At 35.9% G+C, this 26,612-nt stretch overlaps 1 protein-coding gene across 1 annotated transcript in view; it reads right to left on the bottom strand.

Annotated features, from left to right (window-relative positions):
* The window catches only part of SUCLA2 (succinate-CoA ligase ADP-forming subunit beta), a 41,740-nt gene that overhangs the window by 4,477 nt on the left and 10,651 nt on the right, over positions 1-26,612 (bottom strand). Inside the window, exons 3-8 of the mRNA XM_055335697.1 lie at positions 19,312-19,411; positions 18,760-18,922; positions 12,149-12,277; positions 9,302-9,440; positions 4,205-4,366; positions 3,968-4,110 (exon numbers count right to left, since the gene is read on the bottom strand). Coding sequence (XP_055191672.1) covers positions 3,968-4,110; positions 4,205-4,366; positions 9,302-9,440; positions 12,149-12,277; positions 18,760-18,922; positions 19,312-19,411 — 836 coding nt within the window. The remainder of the gene's footprint in view (positions 1-3,967; positions 4,111-4,204; positions 4,367-9,301; positions 9,441-12,148; positions 12,278-18,759; positions 18,923-19,311; positions 19,412-26,612) is intronic.

The raw sequence follows: 26,612 nt of genomic DNA, 5'->3' as shown, positions 1-26,612 counted from the left end.
TTTTAACTCCATCAAACCCAGTCTTTTCCTCTTAAAAGCCTCTAGTCTCTCAATCTTGTTCTAATCTCCAAGACTCTCAGCTGTCAGCCGATCTGGCTTTCTTCACTACAGAGCCTGGAACCTGTGGCTGAGCACAAGGATACTGCTACCTGCATGCTTAATTTCCCCATATCCATTCCTCTCAAGACCAGTCTGCCTCTGCCATTCCTTCAAATAATGCACACTTGGATGATTCCAGCCTATCAGTTTACTCATTCAAGGAAAACAATCCTTCCTTTAACGATCTGCCTCATACCTCTCACTTTCTTCATAAGACTCCTATCTGACTTCAAGCTCTAATGTTTAGCATGAGATCGATCTTCCTTTCTCCTATGATACCTCAAGGAAGGAGTTAACCTCCTCTCTAAAACTAATCTCACCACCTCATTACTGTATTGTATCTCCTCCAAGTCTTCACTCCTAAAATCCCTTCTCTCTCCAACTACAAACAGCTCATATTCTTGGTCTTCTAAACAAACAAGCAAGGAAATACACACTAAACAGCTCTCCTCAACCCTACCTCCATTCAACTGCTAATTCTAGGTCCTCCTGTGCCTTCAGAAAAAGTACCCTAGGGGCACCTGGGTGGCTCAGTTACCTGCCTCTGGCTCAGGTCAAGATCCCTGGGTCCTGGGATTCAGTCAAGCATCAGGCTCCACACTCCAGAGAATTTGCTTCTCCCTCTCCCTCTGCCCCTCCTCCCTGCTCATGCTCTCTTTTCTCTCTCTCAAATTAATAAATAAAACTGAAAAGAAGAAAAGAAAAAAAAAAAAAAAAAACCCTGAAAGGGTAATCCCTCCTGGATGTCTCCACTGCCTCAATTCCTGATGACAGTTCAAGCCACTACAAGCTGGTCTCTGCCCCCTTCTTCCCTACTCTTGGTAGGGTTCCCGATCATTATTTCAGTCCTTACTCTACATGATCACTCCTATAGATGGACACTGCTGCCCATCCCTTACTTCTCAAAACTCTCCACCTTGGCCTTGGATGTCATCACTCTCTCTGGATCTGCACCTGTCAATTTGTTCTTTTATTGTGTCTTCCTCCTCTATTCAATCCTTCAGAAACCCATTCTTGGTTTTCTCATCTCACTCACATGGGTCATCTTACCAACTCCTAACACTTCAACTTTTCTCAAAGCACCAAGGACTCTCATATATATACAACTATTATAGGAAGTACAGTAACCTTATAATCGCCTGCTAGATACAGTCACCACAATCCAAACTTAACACATTCATTCAGAAATATCCATTTCTCTACTTTCCCTCTGACTGTACAAAAAGCATCGCCACCCAATGATTCTCCCCAACCAAAAGTCCTAATGTTAATCTAACAAACCCTTCTCCACGGCCCTCCAACAAAAAAGGGAAAAAATGAATTTAATGATTCTGTCTCAGAAATGCCTCTAAATTAGGGTTCTTTGCTTTATTCTTACTGACACTACCTTTGTTAGACCTCTTCATATTTTTTAATAAGCAGGTGTAACAACCAAATTATCTCTCCAGGCAGTGCCTCCCTACTCTCCATTGCATCCTCTACTAGCAGAGTTACCTTCTTTTAAAAAATGAAAAAAAATAAACAAAAAAGTAGGGGACATATTTACATATATGCCATGTATGGACTAGGGTAAGGGAGTTAAAATCCAAATGTCCTGACTACAGATACAAAGATCTTTACAATGTGGTCTCCATTTGACAACATTAATCATTCATTCCAATAATGCTGTATTCTCACACATAAGCATCTTACTATTCCATAAACATAATCGTCTTTTTTGAACTCTACATGCCTTTGTATATTTTCTTCCTCTTGCCTAATTTATTCAATTTCTCAAGACGACTCAAGGGATCATTCATGCAGTGAAGGGCTCCCTGATTCTACTAGTTACCAGCTCTGACTTCTGTTCTTCCACAGCACTATACTCAGTTTATCACCCCAGTCAGACTATAAATGCCTTGAGCAAAGTAACCATGTATTCTCAAATCCAAGTACAGTGTCCAACACATGGAGACATAATAAGTATACAGCTACTTCAATGCTATCCACATTGTCTCACTGGATTCCGGGCCTGTTTCCAATTCTAATGCCCTTCCTGTCAGTCCACAATACTGGAACTCTTCATTGCTTTTCTCCACTCTTGTACCTACACTTAAAAGTCATACTTAAAAAAATAATTAGAATTCTAGTTCCTTAGTAAGTACTCAACAGTTAAATAATTAGTAATTATTTATATAAATATATATAAGTATGAAAAAACTCTTTTATACTCTTTTAGAGTTTATGCCAAAAGGAGCAATAAAAATATAATTCCAATAAGACTTATTTTTGAATGGTTATTAAAAAAGGAAAATAAAGCACTTTTCTTTCTCATTTCAGTTCAATGCTTTGTGTAAGGTAAATATGGCAAATGATTCTAGGGTCTAGAGATAATTCTCTAGGTTCAGAGAGTGGTAAAATAGATTTTTTTTTTAAGATTTTATTTATTTATTCATGAGAGACACAGAGAGAGAGGCAGAGACACAGGCAGGGAGAAGCAGGCTCCCTGTGGGAAGCCCCATGCAAGACTCAATCCCAGAACCCCAGGATCACGACCTGAGCCAAAGGCAGAGACTCAACCGCTGAGCTACCTGGGCATCCCTAAAATAGATTTTTTAAAAACAATTCTAGAGTCTAACACCATAAGTAAAAATGTACATTGTCAGCATCATCAATGGTAAATACTTATTAATGACCTCTGCATGCACTGAATACTTTGCCAGCCATGGGAAGAGGCAAAAGAAAAAAAGAAAGAAAAGGAAAAGGAAAAGGAAAAAAAAGAAAGAAAAAGAAAGAATGAAAGAAAGAAAGAAAGAAAGAGAAAGAGAAAGAGAAAGAAAAGAAAAGAAAAGAAAAGAAAAGAAAAGAAAAGAAAAGAAAAGAAAAGAAAAGAAAAGAAACGATCTTTACCAATGAGCAATTCTCAGTTCTAAATTCAGTAAAACTGGTTCCACAGAAGCCACTATCCTTTTTTTCCTTAAGTCTTACAAAACTCACAATGGCCACATAGTAGATACACTTCTTTAAAAAATGATTGAAAAAATAAATAAATAAAAATTAAATAAAAATTAAAAAAATTAAAAATGATTGATAATCTGTATATCTTTTGGATCATGATGTTTCAAATCCCTTGTATTCTGATAATTACATATAAAATCATAGTTCTAATTTATGGCCTGTCAATATGTGAAAGATTTATGCAAACATTAAAATGAGTGTTTTAGAAGAACACCTCAGTGAATGCAAAAAGTGTTTCAAGATATGCTAGCCAAAAAACTCAAAATATGTGATTTTGAAAGATTAAATATTTATGGATGGGAATTATATCTTATGCCATATCTTTATGGCATGTGAATTATATCTTAATAAGTTTGTTTCTATAAAGATATATATGCAAACAGAAGGAGAGAGAGAAAGGGAATGTGTATATGAATATGTGTGTGTGTGTGTGTGTGTGTGTGTGTGTGTGAAATATACAAGCATTAACAAGTTAAAAAAAATGATCAATAGTAACAAAAATTCTCTCTGGATAGACTTAAAGGTAATTTTAATTCTCTTCCTCGTAGCTTTATAGATTTGCCAGATTTCTGGGCTCTTGTGATCAAGTAACATCTCCAGCAGTTTTCCACAGGAATGGCTCCCATTCCTGATCACTACCATTTACAGTATTACCTAATACCATCTAATATATTTTCATCTTGTTTTCTAAATTACTGTGAGAAATTTTATTCTTTTTTCTAGTTAATTTTAATTGCATTGATTTCAGCAACTTTTTCCAAACTAATTAGGTCTTTTGAATTTTAATGCTCTACTACTGTAATGACCACATCTACTATCAAGTAAGTTGCTTCTCATCATTCAAATTCTAAAACATAAGCTCTGCCCTTACCTTTTTATCTGAAGTGATAAGTTTAAATGCTTCTGTTACTTGATGGACTGTGGCACCACCACCAACATCAAGAAAGTTTGCTGGAGTCCCTCCATGAAGCTTTATTATATCCATTGTGGCCATAGCCAAACCAGCACCATTTACTGTCAAGAGGGAAAATGATTTATATAAACAACAAACACGAAGAAAATAAATTGAGCTCAGCCAATCCAAATTTAACATAACAACACAGGGTACCTAGACAGCCTATATTTCCATCAAGGCCAATGTAGTTGAGATTTGCCTTAGCTGCTCCTTTCTCCCTTTCATCTTCTTGGGTCCAGTCCTGTAAGTCAAAGATTTTCTTCTGGCGATAAGCTGAATTAGAATCAAAATTGATCTTTGCATCCATGCACAGCACTTTGAAGGAAAAAAAAGAAAGTGATCTTAATTTCAAAACAGACACAATAAACAATCCAATAATCAAATGTTCTTAATTTAGGGGAAAAAGGTTTTGTTACTTATTGAAAGTATTTCAAAAAAAAAAAACAAAAAACAAAAAAAAAAAGAAAGTATTTCAATTTATGCTCACAAATTTTTATGTATCCAAATTATTATTAAAACAAAATTTGGGAATTAAAACTGTTCCATCAAAGCTACTAGTTCTATGTCCTTCCTAGGCAGATGGTAACAGATAAAAGAGGGGAAAAAAAAAAAAAACACTTCAAAAACACTTCAAATTTGTTTTAAAATTACCAAAAAATAACCAGCCATGCACCTAGCTAACCCCTTCACTTGCACCCTGGACCCACTGCCTCTTCTTACCTACTTAACGACATTGTTCCAACAATTCTCTTTTCTGCATTATCAACTGGCCCCTTTTCTATTGGCAACAATTTGCCAAAATGCTGTTATTTCTCTCATCTTAAAAAAGAAAGAAAAAAATATTTTGCCACTTCTTCCCCCTTACTCTTCTCTTCATATACAGCAAAAATTCCTGAATGAATGGTCCATTTAAACCAGGGGCCAGATTCAGCCTATGCCTATTTTGTATTGCCTGTGAGCTAAGAACAGGTTTCACATTTTTATGTATTTTGAATGGGTCGTGAAGGAAAAAAGTAGAAAGAGAAGAACAGGGATATGAAGAAAAGAAGCAGGAACTAAGACCATATGTAGCCCACAAAACCTAAAATATTTATATATGCCAACTTCTTTGCCTAAATTCATTGTACAAATTTTTTCTCCCACCATCCCCCCTAAATCCACTCTCATCAGGTTTTAACCCCAGCATTCTACATAAATGGCTAATATGAAGGTCATCTCTCCCAACTTCATCTTTCAGAACATTATCTCTTCCTCATTCCAATATAACTGCAACATTCTCCTTGCTGTGCCTGATAAAAGGCTGAAAGAACTGAGCAATTTCCGCCTCAACACAAGCTGCTCAACACAAGAGACAGAATTTGAAGTCCAGTTAACTACTAATAACAAAAATCAACACTCTTTCTGAGAAACACAATTCCATCTCTCCCAAAATATCCAGTGCACAACTAAAAATCACTAGATGGGTGAAAGAAAAACAGGAAAATATGACCACCCATATAGAGAAAAAGCATCAAGAAAAACCAAACCCAACACAACCCAGATTTGGAACCAGAGGACTCTGAAAGTTGTTTTAGGGCAGCCTCGGTGGCACAGCGGTTTAGCGCCGCCTGCAGCCCGGGGTGTGATCCTGGAGACCCGGGATCGAATCCCACGTCGGGTTCCCGGTGCATGGAGCCTGCTTCTCCCTCTGCCTGTGTCTCTGCCTCTCTCTCTCTCTGTATGACTATCATAAATAAAATAAATAAAATATATATATTTTTTAAGGATTTAAATATATTTAAGGATTTAAATATATTTAAGGAAAATATGGCCATAATAAAAGACAAGATAGGTAACTTTGAGGAAATAAAACTATGAAAGGAGCCAAATGGAAAATCTAGAACTAAAAGGTGTAATACGTAAAGTGAAAAATTCAATAGATATGGTTATGCTTAACAACATATTTGCTGGAGATGGATCAATGAATCAATGAATCTGGAAGCTACCCAATCTGAAAAAAATAGTGACCTGTTAGACAGCATGAAGTTATCTAACATGTGACAGTGGAAGGAGAATGGGCCAGGAGAAAATATTTTTAAGTGATGAGAAAAGATATGTCAAGCTAGACTTCTGTGTCCAATAAAAATATTCTTCAAATCATGTAAACAAATTTTCAAAAAATAAAGACTTTATCAAATTAATAAGGAAAACTATCCATGTTTCCTTTGAGTACTATAATAGGCTAAATAACAGCCACCCAAAGATACACAGATCCTAACACATAAGAACCTGTGAATGTTACCTTATACGTTAAAATGTTCAGAGATGTAATTAAAATAAGGATCTTGGAAGGAGATTATCCTGGGTTATCTCAAAGGGCCCTAAGTTACATCACAAGTATCTTTATAAAAGACAAGCAGAGGGAGATTAGATACACACAGAAGAGAAAGAGGCAATGTGACCAGAGAGGCAGGGACTAGAATGAGATGGCCACAGATCACAAAATGCCACAAGAAGTTACAAAAGGCAAGGAATGAAGGCTCCTTAGAACCTCTAGAGGGAGCACCTTGAACCTGTGTGACACTCATTTTGGATTTCTGGCTTCTAAAGCTCTGAGAATAAGTACCTGTTATTTTAAGCCACCTAGTTTGTAGTAATTTGTTACAGAAACCACAGGAAACTAACACGGTTACCAAAGGACATCAACAGAAAATGTGCAGTCTATGGAGGAAAATGTCTGCCCAATAAATGTGAAAACTTCACATCACAAATAATCAAAGAAGGCAGCCCTGGTGGCGCAGCGGTTTGGCACTGCCTTCAGCCTGGGCCATGATCCTGGAGACCCAGGATCAAGTCCCATGTCGGGCTCCCTGCATGGAGCCTGTTTCTCCCTCTGCCTGTGTCTCTGCCTCTCTTTCTCTGTCTCTCATGAATAAATATATAAAATCTTTAAAAAAAAAAAAAAACAAATAATCAAAGAATTGAAAAAATAAGACACCATTTCCTGGTTATCATTGAAAGAGTTTAAACCCAATATAAAATTCACTTCTAACACAAGTAGGCAATAAAATGGACACTCTGTATGTTAGAACAAATTTTCCAGACAACAATCTGGCAAAATATATCTCAAAATGTTATTATCTGACCCAATAATCAAACATATGTTACAATATTATTCCTCTTTGACCCAAAAATTCTACCTCTAAGAATCTACATGAAAGATAATCAAGACTTCAGAGATTTATATACAAATAATATACAGGCTTCTAAAAATTGAAAAATATTTAACATCAAAAGATTCTATTATGTAGTTTTAAATTTAAAAAGGGAAGAATACAAACTGAATAGACAATATGATCTCAATTACAGAACTGACTGAAATGAACTACTAAAATATTACAATGGTGTTAGGTAATGAAGTTATAGGAGTTTTTTCCAACCTACCTATATTTCTTGGTGCAAATTTTCTAAAATAAATATACAATGCCATTAATTAGAAACAAAAAATCCTTCTAATATATAGAAATGCGGGACGCCTGGGTGGCTCATCGGTTGAGCCTCTGCCCTCGGCTCAGGGCGTGATCCCGGGATTTTAGGATTGAGTCCCACATCAGGCTGTTTGTGTGGAGCCTGCTTCTACCTCTGCCTATATCTCTGCCTCGCACTCTGTGTCTCTCATGAATAAATAAATACAATATTTAAAAAATATATACATATAGAAATGCCTACAAAGAAAAGAGAAACTAAATATAAAGGGAAAAATGGTTTTTGTTTGTTTTTTTTTTAATTTTTTTTTATTTATTTGTGATAGTCACACAGAGAGAGAGAGAGAGGCAGAGACACAGGCAGAGGGAGAAGCAGGCTCCATGCACCGGGAGCCCGACGTGGGATTCGATCCCGGGTCTCCAGGATCGCGCCCTGGGCCAAAGGCAGGCGCCAAACCGCTGCGCCACCCAGGGATCCCGAAAAAATGGTTTTTAAGAAAACAAAGACATTCTCTTAGCAAGAGAATATAGCTGCAGAATTTCACAGAGAAAAATAATTCAGGAATCTTGCTTTCAATGTTAGCATTACATAAGGGGGAAAAAAGAAATACCTGTTTTATACAAATAATTCTTCCTCATTGAACACTGCATTCTTAAAATATGCCTTTACTCTTTCTAAAAATTTTAATTTTTCAGTTTTTTTTTAAAGATTTTATTCATTTATTCATAAAGACAGAGGGGGGAGGCAGAGGCACAGGCAGAAGGAGAAGCAGGCTCCATGCAGGGAGCCCGACGTGGGACTCAATCCAGGGTCCCCAGGATCACACCCCAGGCTGCAACCAGAGCTAAACCACTGCGCCACCGGGGCTGCCCTAATTTTTCAGTTTTATAAACTACCCATATGATCACAAGAGTACTCATTCGTTATATAACTATATAAATGACCAACCAAAAATCAATTTCTATAATAAAGAATATAACTAATCAGAAGTATAAAAATGAAAGGTGATCTACAAATGCTTAACAGTAAAATGTCCAAAGGGACTTGAAACCAAATCCAATAAATTACAGTAATAAAAGTAGTTAATACAAGTTATCAAGAAAAATCTAGGCTGCAATAATGCAACTTAAATTTTTAAAATATTTTTAAAATAACTATGCATGGAAGGTGTGATAATTAAGAATCTTTAAACACATGCAAAAGAAAAGAAAAGCTAATCTTACCTCTCCAGTGGATAAAAATACAAAAGGACTCAACTATCAGAGTCAACCTTTTACATAATAAAGATTCATGATGACTTTAAAGTCTGAAACTTGTGAGACACTCCGATGGCTAATTCCCAAAACTATAGCCATTTACTCACTACCACACTGGATACTCTCTAATCAGCACTGCCCAAAAGAACTTTCTGCAATGATGGCAATATTCTATATGTGTGCTGTCTAATGTGGTAACTGCATGCAGCTACTGAGCAGTTGAAATGTAACTAGTTCGACTGCGGAATATTTTAATCACATATCATTTTAACTAATTTTAATTGCTCCATGGGGCTATAGCCCCTATATTATACAGTGAAGCTTTTATCACCCTATGTGTATAAAAATATATATTTAATGTGTCTGTTTTAATAGGCATCTTTAATACTTGTTCACATTCATTCTACTTATAGTAAATAAGTTTCTACATTGGAATGAGCTCACTCCCTTATGAATTCAACTTCCTTAGTGAAACATATGATTGACAGATAAATACATCATCAATATTTGATTTAAAAAGATACCTTACCAGTTCCATCTGAATCCTCTACCATTGGATTTATTTCTACCATAGTTGCATCATATTTCAGGAAAAGGTTGTAAAGCTTGACCATATTTTCTGCCGCAGAGTCCACAATATTAGATGGAAATCCCATCTTCTGTGCAAGCTGAAATCAATTTGTCTCTTTATTGTAGGTATGTTACATATAACCAATCAACACTAAATACTTGTAAATATAAAAACTTACAGTTTATCATTAAAATGATAAGCATGAATCATTTGTAGTCAAACATGAATGACTGAAATAGCAACTACTATTACTAAACGGTTACACAGAACTTTTCCTAAAGATGTTCTATTAAGAGAGCACGTGCACACGTGTGCACAAGGGGAGGGGAGGGGCAGAGGCAGAGGAAGAAGCAGACTTGCTGGTAAGCAGGGAGCCTGACGTGGGGCTCAATCTCGGAACCCCGAGATCAGGACCAGAGACAAACCAAACTCAACCAACTAGGCCATTCAAGTGCCCCTAAGCAAAAATTTTTATTCAAAATTCTCACATGGCAAGTAGTATGCCCATTTTACAAATGAGAGGTCAAGTGACCCACCATTTGCCTAGATTCCAGTTCCAAAGCTTATTCCATACTGCCTCGAGCCTTATGGCAATCTAAGACTAAGAAGAGGCTTATATTTTATTAAAACAACGTATAAAAGGTGGACTGATAATCACCATGGTCCAAATGATAGCAAAAATACTAAATCACCCAATTTTGTGTTTTATGTAATTTATGAAGAGTATCTACCAAGCAGTGAGGACCAGTATAACTGCATTTATTCAAAAAACTACTGAATACCTAATACAAGCAAAGACCAAAAGATATATATACTTAAGCTTCCAATCTAATAGAAGCGTTTAGTCTTGAGCAGATTCCTAGCTAGATATACTTGAAGAGATTTTTTTTTAATTACATATCCCAAGGTCCCAACACAGCAGTTCTAGTTCACAAGTTCTACAGTGGGACAAGCCAAGCCATCCATAATTTTTGAAATTGCATAAGCAATTCTGAACCACGGGTACGAGAAGCTACATGTCTGTATGTTTATTCTAACTGCTGTCACTGCTCAAAAACTCTATGGAGGAGGTTTTACTCTTTTCCAACTGCTCTATCTAAGGCTGCAATACATTTGAATTTCAATTACAGAAAATCATAAATTCTTTAAGGGTGAATATGATTTTTATAAAAAGTCAAATACCACCAATAAAAAGCTAAGAAATATCATTTTCAGTTAAGACTTATTTCAAATAAAGAATAAGAAATAAATGAGAAATTATAAATAATAAATAATATATTATTTCATTAAGAAAGATTTTCTCTAGGTCATAATCCACCATTTAGATCTAAACATGTGAGAATTACAATAAGAATGTTGATCAACCCAAAATGACATTAATTTGTTGAATGCTGTGCTAGGTAACTATTTCTATTCATCACTCAAAAATCTTAGGGGCACGTGGGTGCCTCAGTAGTTGAGTGTCTGCCTTTGCTCAGGGCATGATCCCAGGGTCCCAGGACCAAGTCCCACATCAGGCTCCCCACAGGGAGCCTGCTTCTCCCTCTCTGTGTCTCTGTCTATCATGAATAAATAAATTAAAAAGAAAAAAAAAAAAGCTATAACCTTAGTAGATTATGTCTTCAAGTATTCTTGTAAATCAAGTATTCTTTCTTATCTAAATTTAAGTGTCCAGTCATCATTCTTACATAACTACCTAATGAATCAAATCTCTGTCCCCTTTAAAGATTTATACCATTCTCTTGCCTAAATGACATTACCAAAGTAATTTCTCTATCTCCTTTAAACCTTTGTGCCGGTCAAAAATTCCTGCTCTACTGTACTTCAATATCCTAAGCTTATTTTGACATAGTTTCCACTAATAGATGCTAATTTCTTTCAAACTTTAATATTGAAACTTTTCTTTTAAAATGGGTCACTTATTTTTCATATCCAAATAAACAACTTAATTCAATTGCAGTTTTACCAACCTTCCCAAACAACTCTCACAGGCCATGGAGTTAAACTTCACGGTTGGTTTTTTTGGAGGGGAGTGGGGGGAGGAGAGTAGGATGGGTGGATAGAGGAAGGAGGAAGAAGCACACAGAAAACTAGTTAAATTGTGGGCAAAATTTATTGTGTATGTGCATACACTAAAGTCCATAAACCACCCCCAAAAATAAAATCACTAATCTGTCACAGGGATGTATAAGACAGTGCCCCTACCATTCCATACAATTTACAGGAAATAAAGGAGAGGTTGGAACATATTAAATGCTACCATGGGGATGTAAAATTCAGACTATGATAAATAATAAAGTATAATCATCCCAGTGTCTTCAAGAAATGAAAGAAAAAGGACAAAGAGAGTAAGGGAAAGAAAACCTATAAATTAGAAAAAGACCTATGAGAAAATAACCACAAACAATGAAAGACCTTATATGGATCCCAACTCAAACAAATTATAAAAGAAAAAAAATGAAAAACTTGAGAAGGGAATGTGAATGACTGGGTAAGTAAGTAAAGATATTAAGGAGTTATTATCAATTTTACTAGGTGTAACAATGGTATAGTGGCCATTTTAAAAGAATCCTTACCTTTTAAAGACAAATACTGAAATATTTATGAAAAGAAAAAGGAAATATTGTAGATACTTCTAAAAGTTTCAATTTCAAACAAGATATTAACATGCCTTGACACTCAAAAATTTTTTAAAAAGTTTCATCAATCACTTCACTTATTCAAAGTTAATTCTCTTTCTTTTTTTTTTAAAGTATTACAATTATGCAATAAAGCTAGATAAAAATTTTTCAGAATAAAACATACCCGGACAGCTTGTTCTTTCTTGATGCCTTCTACAATATCAATAGGTTCTTTAACTATGGCCTCAGGAGTCTCAGCAGCAACATCTTCAATGTTGACTCCACCTTGAGAACTTCCTATTAATACAGGACCCTAGCAAGATAAATACAGGATCCATTGATAAAATGTTAAAACCTACTTATGCACAGTATCAGACTATCATTCCCCACTCCTATTTTTAAATTTCCTCAAGATTTTCTCCTTATACCTCCTGCATACTCCCTCTACATAAGTGTTCATTTGAAATAATGGAAAAGAGGGACACCTGGGTGGCTCAGCGGTTGAGTGTCTGCCTTTGGCCCGGGGCAGGATCCTGGAGTCCCAGGATGGAGTTCCATATGGGGCTCCCCGCAGGGAGCCTGCTTCTCCCTCTGCCTGTGTCTCTGCCTCTCTCTCTCTCTCTCTCTCTCTCTCTCTCTCTCTCTCTGTGTCTCTCATGAATAAATATATAAAATATTTTTAAAAAAAAAAAGGAAGAAATAATGGAAAATAAAAACGTAGAGGAAGACAGTATCTTACCTGTGAGGGGAAAAACATTAAAAATATATATAAAACTTATATCAAATAAGTTAATATAAATACATAAATATAAAAATATAACCTGTGTGTTTTTCTTAAGAACTGAAGGGCAATTAAAGTATTATTTAAAGAATGCTTTTAGGGCACCTGAGTGGTTCAGATGGTTAAGCATCTGCCTTCAGCTCAGGTCATGATTCCAGGGTCCTGGAATTGAGTCCTGCATTAGACTCCCTCCTCAGCAGTCTGCTTCTCCCTCCCTCTCTGCTCCTCCTCCTCCCCTGCTCACACACTTCTGTGTGCGTGCTCTCTCTCTCCCTAATGAATAAATTAAAAAAATAGAAAATAATGTTTTTAAAAATCATAAAAAAGATATTGATATTTAAAAAGAAAGTCTAATGAATTAAAGTTGAAGATTTTATAAGCTCTAGCCCTACTGCAAGTTAGTAAAAAAAGAAAGTTACTGACCTTAAAATAGTCCCAGCTAAAAAAAAAAAAAGAAAAAAAATAGTCCTAGCTATTATCATGACCAATATAAGGTAAGATAAAAATACTAAATAATTAACTTTTAAGTCCTCTAAAATAAACTAAGAAAAAAACCTTAAAGCAAAATAATCTAATGGATTTGTTTATTTTTTGCACAAAACTGGAAATAATCCTAACATGCAAAAGCAAAGAAATGGTAAAATCATATTAATGAAGATTATTTAATGATACAGAAGAATGATCTCAATAGTGTTATGTGGGAAAAAATGATACAAACTTTAGATTCTATTCTCAATCATGTGGGTTTTTTCAACATAAAGTATGTTTAAATATGCAGCTACTAATCACCCAAACTGAAAAAAAGATGGGAAAACGTTAAATGATAAGATTTTTATTATTTTATGTTACCATTCCACCCACAGACACAATTTTTTTTACAGTGAACATAGTATTCTTAATCCGGGCGGACGGTGAAAGTGTGACTTTCATGGGAAAAAAGCAAGAACAAAAAACGACTATTTCCACTTTTCTATCCCAGCAACTAGCGTGTTTCAGTAACAAACTCATTTCAAGACATAATGCAAAGGAATAGTATTGTATTCATTATTGTTTAGAAAACAAAATAATACTTCAATTCCTCAAAATAAGGCAATAGCCAGAGGAAAAACATAACCTATTACTTTTTTAAGAGAATTAACTGTTACTTAGATGAAAAAAATGACTTAAAAAATAGTACTAACTTCCATGGAGAAAAACTGAGTGGCTGAGAAAACAGGTGTGGGTGGGAGATTTATATTTCCTTGTACATCTTCAAACACTTTAAATTTTATATTAAGTGATTAGATTTCAATATGTATGTATAAAGAACTTGGCAGGCCTTTGTCCCCAGCGTCTGGAAAGCAACCTTTAAACCTACTATAGGAGCTCCCGAGTGCTTCAGTGCAGGTCATGATCCCAAGGTCATGGGATTGAGCCTCGCATTGGGCTTCTTGCTTATTTAGCAGGGAGCCTGCTTCTCCCTCTCCCTCTGCTTGTGCTCTGTCAAATAAATAAGTAAAATCTTAAGAAAAAAAAAAAAAACCCTTCCACTAACACTGACAGTTTATGCTACTGAAGTGACTCATGGTGGGCCTCTAGTTAATACAAAGGAAATGACTCAGGTAGGCCACAGGCCAGGACAGAAAGACAAACACTTTGATTAGAGGTTTGCAGCTTTGAGCCACATTGTTATCAGCCCACCCTTCTGGGAGGAAAGGAGGCCTGGAGATTAAGCTCAACTAAGTGGCCAATGATATAATCAAACATGTCTACTTAATAAAGCACCCCCAAAAAAACTGGATTTTGGCATCAGTAAGATGGTAGAATGGGAAGTCCTAGACCTAATTCTCCCACAGAAACACTAACTTAACAATATGTGATCTGAATTTTTATTCCCTTCTATGAGAATAAATCTCTTTATGAGAATGTCAGAAACCAGTTAGGAAATTGTAGTTACTGAAGTTCAACTGCAATGGAACAGGTAAGAAAAGCAATTTCATTTCATCCAAGTCAGCGCCTCCCCTAGGCTTACACAGCTAAAGATCAAAAGAAATAGCCCAATGCCCTGCTTCCTCCTTGGGAGGAAAAGGGGAAAGTGGATCCCACAACCAACATTCCTGCATTTCAGGGGGCTACAAAGCAACTGGTTTCTGTCTCACCTGACTTGGAGGACCAGCTGGGAAAAACATACTCTAACTACCTTTGGGAGGGGGAAGAATACAACAGAATAAAAAAGAGCTCAGCAGCTTGGGACAGCACTACGTAACTTGTAATACTGCAGAAAGCAGCCAACATAGCTCCCAGAAACTAGATAGCCTAAAAGAAATGGATAAATTCCTAGAAACATATAATCAACCAAAAATGAGTCGTGAAAGAAAAAAAAAATCTGAATAGACATATTACAAGGAAATCAAATCAGTAGTCAAAAACCTCCCAACAAAGAAAAGCCAGGACCAAAGGATATCACTGAAGAATTCCACCAAGTATTTAAAGAACAGCAATGTTTCTCAAACTTTTCCAAAAAACTGAGGAGGGGGAACACTTCCAAACTCATTCAGTGAGACCATTATTGACACCAAAATCAAAGATATTATAAGAAAACTACTAACCAATATCCTTGATGAATACTGATACAAAAACGCTCAACAAAACACTAGCAATCAATTTCAGTAACACACTAAAAGGATTATACATCATAAATAAATGGGATTTATTCCTGAAATGCAAGGATGGTTCAACATACCAAAAACAAAGTAATTCATCACATTAACAGAATCAAGACCAAAAACCACATGATCATCTCAATTGATGCAGAGTAAGCATCGGAAAAAAATTCAATATCCTTTTATAAAAACACTGTACAAACTAGGAATTGAAAGAATTACCTCAACATAATAAAGGCCGTATATTTAAAAAAAAAAAACCCACAACCAACATACTCAATGGCAAACAATTGAAAGCTACCTTCTAAGATCAGGAAAAGGGCAAAGATGCACTCTTGCTACTTTATTCAACGTAGTATTTAGGAGTTAGGGTTTCAACATGTGAATTGGGGTGGGAGATAAACCTCAGTCCATTGCAATATACAAATGGCCAACAAGTGTAAGAATAGGTGTGCATTATTAATTAATCATTAGAGGAATACAAATCAAAATCACAGAAAGATATTACCTCACACCATAAAGGATTATGTCAAAAAAAAAAAAAAAAAAGCACTGGTAAAAATGGAGAAATTGGAACTCCTAAACTCTGTTGGTAGAAATGTAAAATAGTGGAGCTACTGTAGAAAACAGTGCTCAGAAAATTAAATACCATATCATCATATGATCCAGCAATCCCATTTATCTAGGTATACATCCAAAATAACTGAAAACAGTATCTCAAGTAGGTACCTGCATACCCATGTTAACTGCAACATTATTGAAAATAGCCAAGAGGAAGAAACCTGAAAGTTCATCAACAGACAAAAAATAAATTTAAAAAGCTGTACATACATATAACTGAATATATTCAGCCTTTTAAAAAAAAGAAATCTTGACACACGCTACAACATGAATCTTGAAGACATAACACTAACTAAAATGAACCAGTCACAAAAAAAGATAAATACTGCATGATTCCACGTATCTAGTCCACGAGGTTTGACTGTATCTAAAACAAACTCTTAAAAACAGAAAGTAGAATGAGGATTGCCAGAAGCTAAAAAACAGGGGTAGAGGGGAAATTCCTCAATGGATATAGTTTCAGTTTTGCAAAATGAAAAAGTTCTAGGGGGGGGATCCCTGGGTGGCGCGGCGGTTTGGCGCCTGCCTTTGGCCCAGGGCGCGATCCTGGAGACCCGGGATCGAATCCCACATCGGGCTCCCGGTGCATGGAGCCTGCTTCTCCCTCCTCCTGTGTCTCTGCCTCTCTCTCTCTCTCTTTCTGTGTGTAACTATCATAAATAAATAAAAATTTAAAAAAAAAAAAGTTCTAGGGGGATCCCTGGGTGGTGCAGCGGTTTGGCGCCTGCCTTTGGCCCAGGGCGCGATCCTGGAGACCCGGGATCGAATCCCACGTCGGGCTCCCGGTGCATGGAGCCTGCTTCTCCCTCTGCCTGTGTCTCTGCCTCTCTCTCTTTCTCTGTGTGACTATCATAAATAAATAAAAAAATTAAAAAAATATATATTTAAAAAAAAAAATTCAAGTCCTTAAAATGAACTCAATTCTGACCCTTTTCCCTAATGCATTTGGTCTTGACTCTTCTCTCATTGGTCATTTTATTTTTAATAAGATATTCATTGTGTTATATCCACATCTTTAATAACATAGTTCAGTTTGCTGTATTTACTCCAATCAAAATGAGGTACTCTGTGTAGTATTATAGGACTCTCTATAACAAAAAATAAAAACACAGTAACAAAATGAAAGATGCTGATATACAACCTCAATGCAAAGTATAAGGAAAATAAGTGAATTTGTAAAAATATAGTTTTTGTAAATATATGTAATATATAAGGTTTTTGTCATGAGATTTCTTTTTTTTTTTTTTTTTAAGATTTTATTTATTTATTCAGGAGAGACAGAGGGAGAGAGAGAGGCAGAGACACAGGCAGAGGGAGAAGCAGGCTCCCGGCAAGGAGCTCAATATGGGACTTAATCCACTTCCCGGGATCCGGCCCTGAGCCGAAGGCAGACACTCAACAGCTGAGCCACCCAGGCATCCCTGTCACAAGATTTCTAAAGTAATTTATAAAACTAAATTCTACCACAAAGAGAAGCCTATAATGGTAAAGGCATCGCTTATAAATAAAACAATGTCTTTTATCCTACATCCTAAGTGGGTTTTTACCACCATCTAGTGTTAAACTTTAAGAAATACTTTCTTATAAAAATTAAGTTCCAAAAGACACTTTATAATATCCCTCAAACATCACTAGAAATGTAATTAACTGTAGGGGGAAAAAATCACAATATAGATATTAACATTTTTTGAAAAAGCTGTTCTATATAAGAAATCTATTTTCATTATCTTAAAATTTTTGTTGTATTACTAATTGTGTAATTGTTTAATTTACATCAAATCCTTACTAGGACTTCCAAATACACAGTCAAGTTGCCTCAAAAATCAAAGTAGATACCACAAAGATTCAGCCCATTAAATTAACCAACGCACTCAAAAAGCAAGATAATTGTGTTAAGCGTCAGCCTTTAGCTCAGGTCAAGATCTGAGAGTCCTGGGATGGAACCTATCTGGCTCTCTGCTCAACAGGGAGCCTGCTTCTCCCTCTCCTTCTTCCCCTGCTTATGTTCTCTCTCTCTCTGCCAAATAAACAAAATCTTTAAAAAACAAAACAAAAAGCCAGATAATTATAGTATAAAATGATTATCAATGCTGTCTCCATGCCAAGAGGTTTATGAAAGGACTTCCTCTTCATCCGATACATTAAATGCTAGCATTTTAGGTTCCATAAAGAGAGGAAAGCAGAGGTAGGGTTATGCTTCTTAAAATCATACTGTCTGAAAAAAAAAAAAAATCATACTGTCTGCTACTGAATGTCATCCTTCAACTTGCCAAATACCAAATCATACAATAAAATAAACCCCAAACTAAAAAAATAAACAAAAAAAACAAAACACCAAGAGGTTGAAAAAGAAGACAATGAAGCCATGGAAACACATTCTTTTAATGGGTTCAGAAACTCTGTTAGATTTTACTCTGCTAGAAATTATTTTCTCTAGTCAATGGAATCTAGAGATGAATCCAAAGGATTTAAGCAGCTCTTAGCAAATTAAAAATTTTAGAAGTCCTATGGAATCTATCTCAGCAAGGTTTTGCCTACAGCTTTATTTACAGTATTATATATTAAATGTTGTATCATTAACTATTCTGGGTTGTTTTTTTTTTTTTAATAACACAAAAATACTGTGCTCATGATATACACAAATAAGATTATGGATCATACCTTTTAAATCCTTCCCAAATAGAAATAACCAACTTTTGAAATTGAATGTAATAAAATCATCCTAAAGGTATCATGCCTAAAATTACTCACTTGAAATGACCTTTCCATTGTTATTGCAAAGTAGTATTCTCTCCGGGGGTATCTTCGCTCACAAACCAACACTTGATTGCATATTCTCCCCTTTTCTCCCGTTTGCTTCGTAAACAACTTTTTCCCAATCATTTGTGAGGAAACAGCTTTGGCTTCTTCTGGACTGAAATAACAAAAAGAACTCATTCTTTCTCCAAGTCAGAAAAACAAAAGCACATGACAGCCAAAATTTTATCTTTTTTTATTATTTTTTTAAAAAGACTTATTTATTCTGAGACAGAGAGAACACACCAGTGCGGGGAGAGGCAAAAGGAGAGAAACTCAGACTCTGTGCTGAGTGCAGAGCCCAACACAGGGCTCGAGCCCAGGACCTTGAGATCATGACCGGAGTCAAAATCAAGAGTTGGACACTCAACCAACTGAGCCACCCAGGCACCCCTCGCATTTAATATTTAAATCTCAGTATTTTCATCAATTCAATAATAAGGAGTAATTTTTACAACATATTTTTTCTTTAATAATAATGATTTTTCTTTTCAAAGCAGGACTTACGAGAAAACTATCTTCACTCCTCCTTTGAGGCCACTCTCAAATGTTCCTTTTCCTCTACCACCAGCTAAAACCTGTGCCTTTATCACAACATCTTTTGAACCTAAAAGAAAAACACTTGTTAGATCCCCAGCGTGGAAGAGCATGCAAGACATTATTTTGTTATTAAGCATACATATTAAGTGATGTTATTAAATGTAGCTAAGTCTCATTCACCCACAATGTCAAAAAAATGAAGTATTCCATAGTTTTTCTAGATTAGAACATTAAAACACATTCACCATCTAAAGATCCATAAGTTTAAAAAATGAGCCATTCATTCGTATGAAATCATTTCTTAAAGTATACTGAAAATAATTTTACTTTAACACTTTAAATCTCTAGTGCTTTGGAAGGTATGAAAAGTACAAAATTGAAACTCAAATGTCTTCCCAATACTTCCCTCCCTTTCTATTCACATGTAAATTGCCATCCTGTGAACAGTGGAGTCAAAAATGCTACTCTGAGTAGAAATACATCACGACTTAAGGGGAAAGTACTAGTAGTGATACCAACGGACATTGTTCCACTAACAGAAAGACCTGTGATATAAATTCTTGAGCTATAGTGTTATGAGGGGTATTATCAGGAGGTAAGCTATATTTAGCAGAAGATTCAGGGATGTTATGTATGTAAGTCTTGAGTTTTTCATTTTTTATGAAACTTTTTAACATTTCTTAATGAAATTGGTTAAATAAATACTCTGAGTTTTTCTTCTTTAATAGGTAGACTGATCTCGCTCTTCTGTCTTCCTTTCAAATGTGCTGAAGAAAATCAGCAAACCAGCTGTTTAGCCTAGGTACCACTCGTCACTCATGATCCGGGTCTAGGCCTCTTAGAGGGGCGTTCTCCGTCTCCTTAGCAGAATTTTAGCATCCCCTCATTTTGCCTACACTAGCAGTGCGATACTAGTATTACATAATGGCAAAAGAATAACCTTGGAGATTAGGATTAAGGACACAGTCTCATTCTTATCAGTTACAAGCCCAAGGCAGCAGACTCTGGGATATAACCACCGATCCATGTTCACACCATGCAGAATGCAGGGACTCGCACCTCATCAGATAAGCCAACCAAATCAAAGAGGTAACAAACGCAGCTTTTGATAAAACCAGTAAGAAATGAATTAAGGGGATCCCTGGGTGGCGCAGCGGTTTGGCGCCTGCCTTTGGCCCAGGGCGCGATCCTGGAGACCCGGGATCGAATCCCACGTCGGGCTCCCGGTGCATGGAGCCTGCTTCTCCCTCTGCCTATGTCTCTGCCTCTCTCTCTCTCTCTCTGTGTGACTATCATAAAATAAATAAAAATTTAAAAAAAAAAAAAAAAAAAAAAAAGAAATGAATTAAAGTTTACCCTTAAAAAATTACTACCAAAGAACGTTCAGAAAATGATGTAAATGAATCTACATTTAGAAGTTAGAAGCTGACCTGTGAGTCAGTCAAGGTAATGCTAAAAAAAAAAAAAAAAACCTCTTTCTCACACCCCATATCCATTCAATTGGGAAGTTATATGATTCTATCTTTAAAATTTATCCAGAATCTTGACCACTCATCACCTCCTGTGGACCCTGGTCCCAGCCACCATTCTATCTCACCTAGATTACCCTTGTCCCTAACAGTACTCTCAAAGCAGCAAAGTGAGCACTTACTCCCCTACTTAAAACCTTACAGTGAATGCCCTTTTTACTTGGAGCAAAAGTCATACTCCTTACAATGACCTACAAGGCCCTATATAATCCCCCAGCACCTTTATTACTTGTATTTCCTATGACCTCCTCATTGCTCACTCCACTCCAGCTACACTAGTCTCCATTGTTCCCAGGCATGCTTCTGCCTTCAGGACTTAACTTAGCTCTAATGCTCCCTCCACCTGAAATACTCTTCATCCAAATACAGGAATTCTCTGCTTTTCAAAAGTTTGCATTACATCACTTCTCTTTTACAAAAGACCTAAATCATTTACCTGTTTTCACTAACCAAAAGAAATCGGAAAGTGATTTTCACTTTTGCAAAAATAGCATTGTGTTGATTTTGCAGAAAGCCATTACAGAGGCAGCATGCACTCCAAGCATCGAGTGGCCCTGCTAACCTTTTCACCCAAGATGCTTCTTGCAGCATCTCGGCATCAAGCCACCAAAGCTTTGAACTGTGCCTGTGAGCATCTGTACTTTATCTTGACTTATTTTGTGTATCGCTGTTACCAAGATGTGCTCTAAGGTATCAGAAAAGCCTCACTGGATCTGGGAATATTTGAAAATCCTTCCATATAAGTTACCGCTAACTGCTTTTTCTTTATGCCATTCTGGGTAACAAAAGGTTTCACAAGAATGTTCTACTTTCAGATACCAGATGATACCTGTATCCATTTGAGAAAGGTCCTCATTCTCTTCAAGTTTTTCTTCTTACATCTCATTATCCATAAGGCTTACCCTGATCATCCTACTTAATATTACAACCTGTCCAGTTGGGACCAATCTTCCTTACCCTGCCTTCTTTTCCATAGAATTCATCACCTTCAAACATAATATATAATTTTCTCATGTCTACCATTTATTGTTTTGCTCCCCCACTAAAATACAGGCTCCAGAAGGGCAGAAGCTTCATTGTGTTCACTGATGTTCTCAAGCTCCTGGGAGGGTTCCTAGCATATATTTTCTGAATGTTGAATAAAAGAACATTTAAAGATGGAAAGAATTCTTACAAATCTAGATTTTCCACTGCTGTTTTAAAAACTCAAAACTGAGGACTCCTGGGTGGCTCAGCAGTTAAGCGCCTGCCTTCTGGCCCAGGGCATGATCCTGGAGACCCAGGATCGAGTCCTGCTTCTCCCTCTGCCTGTATCTCTGCCTCTCCCAGCCCGCGCCCCCGTGTCTCTCGTGAATAAAGACATAAAATCTTAAAAAAAAAAAAAAAACTCAAAACTGGAAATACTGGGCCCTGCAACTAAAGCTGATTAGAAGTGCCTTGAAGATAAAGTCTTTTCAATCTGCCACAGTCCCCATCATACCCAGGTAAAAATAACTAATAAGAAATTTCCTTAAAACAAATAATTTTCTTATTGGAAAGAAAATAGGTAGCTTCAGGGACAATGGCAAATTACAGCGTTCATGCCCAAAATAAAAGGGAGTAGTCACTAGTCATTTTACCTGTTTCTGGTTACCTTCCAAGTCATGGTTTTCCAGTACTTGAGAAACATTCATTTATATCCAAAGAGGATACATATAATTCCAACAGCATAAATATAATGTAAAAATGGTCAATAGTTAAACTGGTGCTTTGCTGGGCTAAATTCAAACATTCTTAACATTAAACTGAGAACTTAAAAAACTGACCTGTTAGGAGTAATAAAGTTCTAGTTTTTCAAAAACATTTTACAAGAAGGAAGTCTCTTCCCCCAAAGTGTCAATTTCCTTTCTTTAGGAATACAAGTTTCTTTAGGGCAGAAGCAATTTCACAAAAGTTCCTTCTAAAAAAGCCCTTCACAACAAAAGAAAAGCCAAAAAATATATAATGAATATAGTCTCATCAACTATCAAGACAAGAAGAATTACAAGAGAAATCTGAGGACAACTGATTGAAACAAAGATTTTATTCAATTCCATTAATTCATTCAACAATTACATCTATATACCAGTTACCTGCTAGAGCCACAGATACACCATTGAGCTGAAGAGACCTACCCTGCCCGTAGAGAGCTTACAGTCTTATTAGATTTGGACCTTTGCTTTAGTCAGACAAGATCTTTTATGGATTCAAACACTGTCTTTAAAATATAGTCACTATCCCTTCTAGCCTTCATTATTCACAAACACCTTAAGCATTCTTTATACGTAGTCATCTAACAAAACACTGGGAAGAAAAAAGAAGGCAAAGTCCTATTGTATGCCATTAAAAATCTCCCTCCAGGGTGGCATTCATTAATTGGCAACCTTTGCACATGTTTATTCAATCAGACAAAAATTCCACCTTAATTATACTAGAATCCTAAACATTAGGAATGGCTGAATAAATAAAAAAACAAGACTAATCTATGCTGCCTATAAGAGACTCACTTTAGATGTAAGGACATAAACAGACTGAAAGTGAAAGGATGAACAAATATATTCCATGCAAACAGAAACCAAAAGAAAGCTGAGGTAGCTATACTTACATCAGAAAAAAAAAACAACTTTATAACAAAGACAGTCTTGCAAAAGAAGAAAAAAGCTGGGTTACATAAAGATAAAGGGGCCAATCTAACAAGAAGATGTATCATTTATAAATATCTATGCATCCAACATAAGAGAACCTAAATATATAAAGCAAATAGTAATAGACATAAAGAAGAAAACAGCAACACAATTAATAGCTGGGGACTTTAATACCAATTACATCAATCAACAGATCATCCAGGCAGAAAATCAATAAGGAAACACAGGTCTTAAACTTAACACGTTCGACCATGGTCTAGACACACACACACACACACACACACACACACACATACATAAAATATTCTGTCCAAAAGCAACAATACATATTCTTCTCAAGTATGGAAGGAACATACTCCAGGACAGATCACCTGCTAAACCACAAAACAAGTCTTAATAAATTTAAGAGGACTGAAATCACATCAAGCATCTTTTCCAACCACAATGGTATGAAACTAGAAATCAATTAAAGGAAGAACACTGGAAAATTCACAAATATCTGAAGATTAAACATGATACCAATGGGTCAAAGAAAAATCAAAAAAGAAATTAATACATTCAGACAAACAAAATAAGACAATACCAAAATTTACAGGCTCAGCATAAACAGTCTAAGAATTCACAGTAATAAATGTCCATCTCAAGAAACAAGAAAAGTCTCAAACAAATTAATTTTTGCACCTCAAGGAACTAAGAAACAACAAATGAGCCCCAAAGTTAGTAGAAGGAAGGAAACAACAAAGGTTAGAACATAAATAAAACAGAAACTAAAAAGACAATGAAAATTAAGAGCTGCTTCTTCAAAAAGATGAATATGGACAAACCTTCAGCTAGATTCACGAAGAAAAAAAGGGGTGGACTCTAAAATAAAGTCAGACACAAAAGATGAGCTATTACAACTGAAAACTCAATACAAAGGATAAGAGACTATTATGGTCAATTACATGACAACAAACTGGACAACCAAGAAGAGATAAATTCCTAGATACAATCTACCAAGACTGGATCATGAAGAAATAGAAAATCTGAACAGACTACTCATAAGGAGACTGAATCAGTAATCAAAATCCTCCCAACAAATGAAAGCCCAAGACCAGGGGGCTTTATTGGTGAATTCTATCAACATTTAAAAAAGAATTAATATCAATCCTCCTCAAACTGTTCCAAAAAAATAAGAGATGGGAAACTTGCAATTAATTTTACAAGGCCAGAATTACCCAGATACCAAAACCAGACAAGGATGCCACAAGGGAGAAAATTACAGGCCAATATCCCTCATTAACACAGATGCAAAAATCCTCAACAAAATATTAGTAAACTGAATACAACAATACATTAAAAGAATTGTATACCATCATCAACTGGGGTTTATCCCAGGAATAAAAGGTTGGTTCAACACCCACAAGTCAGTCAATGTGATACACTATATTAATAAAATGAAGGATAAAAAAACATATGATCATCTCAAGAGATGCAAAAAAAAAGGTCATTTGGCAAGATTTAATACCCACTTATGTAAAAATCTCAACAAAGCAGGTATAGGGGGAACATAGCTCAACACAATAAAAGCCATATAAGACAAGCCCACAGCTAATATCCAACTCAACAGTGAAAAGTTGAAAGTTTGGCCTCTAAAATCAGCAACAAGGGCAGCCCGGGTGGCTCAGCGGCTTAGCGCCGCCTTCAGCCTAGGAGCAGATCCTGGAGTCCTGGGATCGAGTCCCACGTCGGGCTCCCTGCATGGAGCCTGCTTCTCCCTCTGCCTATGTCTCTGCCTCTCTCTCTCTCTCTCTCATTCTGTGTCTCTCATGAATAAATAATCTAAAAAATAATAATTAAATTAAATTAAATTAAATAAATAAAATAAAATAAAATAAATCAGCAACAAGACAAGGTGCCCTCTTACCACTTTAATTAACATAGTATTGGAAGTCCTATCTACAGAAATTAGGCAAGAAAAAGAAATAAAAGGCATCCAAATTGGAAAGTAAGAAGTTAAACTGTCACTATTTCATTATGCATGGTATTTTAAGTAGAAAAACCTAAAGACCCCACTGAAAAACTATTAGAATAAATGAATTCACAATACTGCAGAACACAAAATCAATACACAAAAGTCGATGACATTTCTATACATTAATCATGAACTAGCAGAGAAATTTAAAAAAAAAAAATCTCACCTGCAACTGCATCAAAAAGAATAAAATACCCTAGAATAAATTTAACCATGGAGGTAAAAAAAAAAAAAAAAAATCTGATACTGAACTATAAGGCATTGATTAAAGAAATTGAAGACAAAAATAATGGAAAGATATTCCGTACTCATGGGTTGGAATAATACAGTTAAAATGTCCATACTACCCACAGCAATCTACAGATTCAATGCACTCCCCATCAAAATTCCAAAGGCATTTTTCACAGAAATGGTATAAGCAATTCTAAAATTAGTATGGAACCACAAAAACAACCCCAAGTAGCCAAAGCAATCTTACAAAAGAAGAAAAAAGCTGGAGATATCACACTCCTGGATTTTAAATTATATTGCAAAGCTACAATAATCAAAACAGTACAGTACTGACATAACAAAACAAAATAGAGAGCCCAGAAACATATCCATGTATACATGGTCAATTAATTTTTCAAAAAAGAGTCAAGAATATACAACGGAGAAAGAATAATCTCTTCAGTAAATGGTGTTGGGATGGGAGTAAATGGTGGCTCAGGCAGTTAAGCATCTGACTCTTGATTTCGGCTCAGGTCATGATCTCAGGATCCTGGGGTAGAGCCCTGTGTTGGGCTCTGCACTTAGCAGGGAGTCTGCTAGGGATTCTCCCTCGCCCTCTCCTCCTGCCTCATCACCCTCCATGCTTGCTTGCTTGCTCTAAAAATAAATAAATCTAAAAAGGTTTTAAATGAATAAATAAAATAAATGTCATTGGGAAAACTAGACAGCCATGTGCAAAAGCATGAAACTCAACCATTATCTTACACCATACACAAACATTGACTTGAAGTGCTTTAAAGACTTGAACATAAGACCTAAAATACCATAAAACTCTAGAAAACATAGATGGCA

The sequence above is a fragment of the Nyctereutes procyonoides genome, unplaced genomic scaffold (genome assembly GCF_905146905.1).
Source record: "Nyctereutes procyonoides isolate TBG_1078 unplaced genomic scaffold, NYPRO_anot_genome, whole genome shotgun sequence".
In the NCBI taxonomy this organism is placed as follows: Eukaryota; Metazoa; Chordata; class Mammalia; order Carnivora; family Canidae; genus Nyctereutes; species Nyctereutes procyonoides.
Note: the sequence above shows the minus strand (reverse complement) of the source record. Positions and strands in the feature narration are given on the sequence as shown.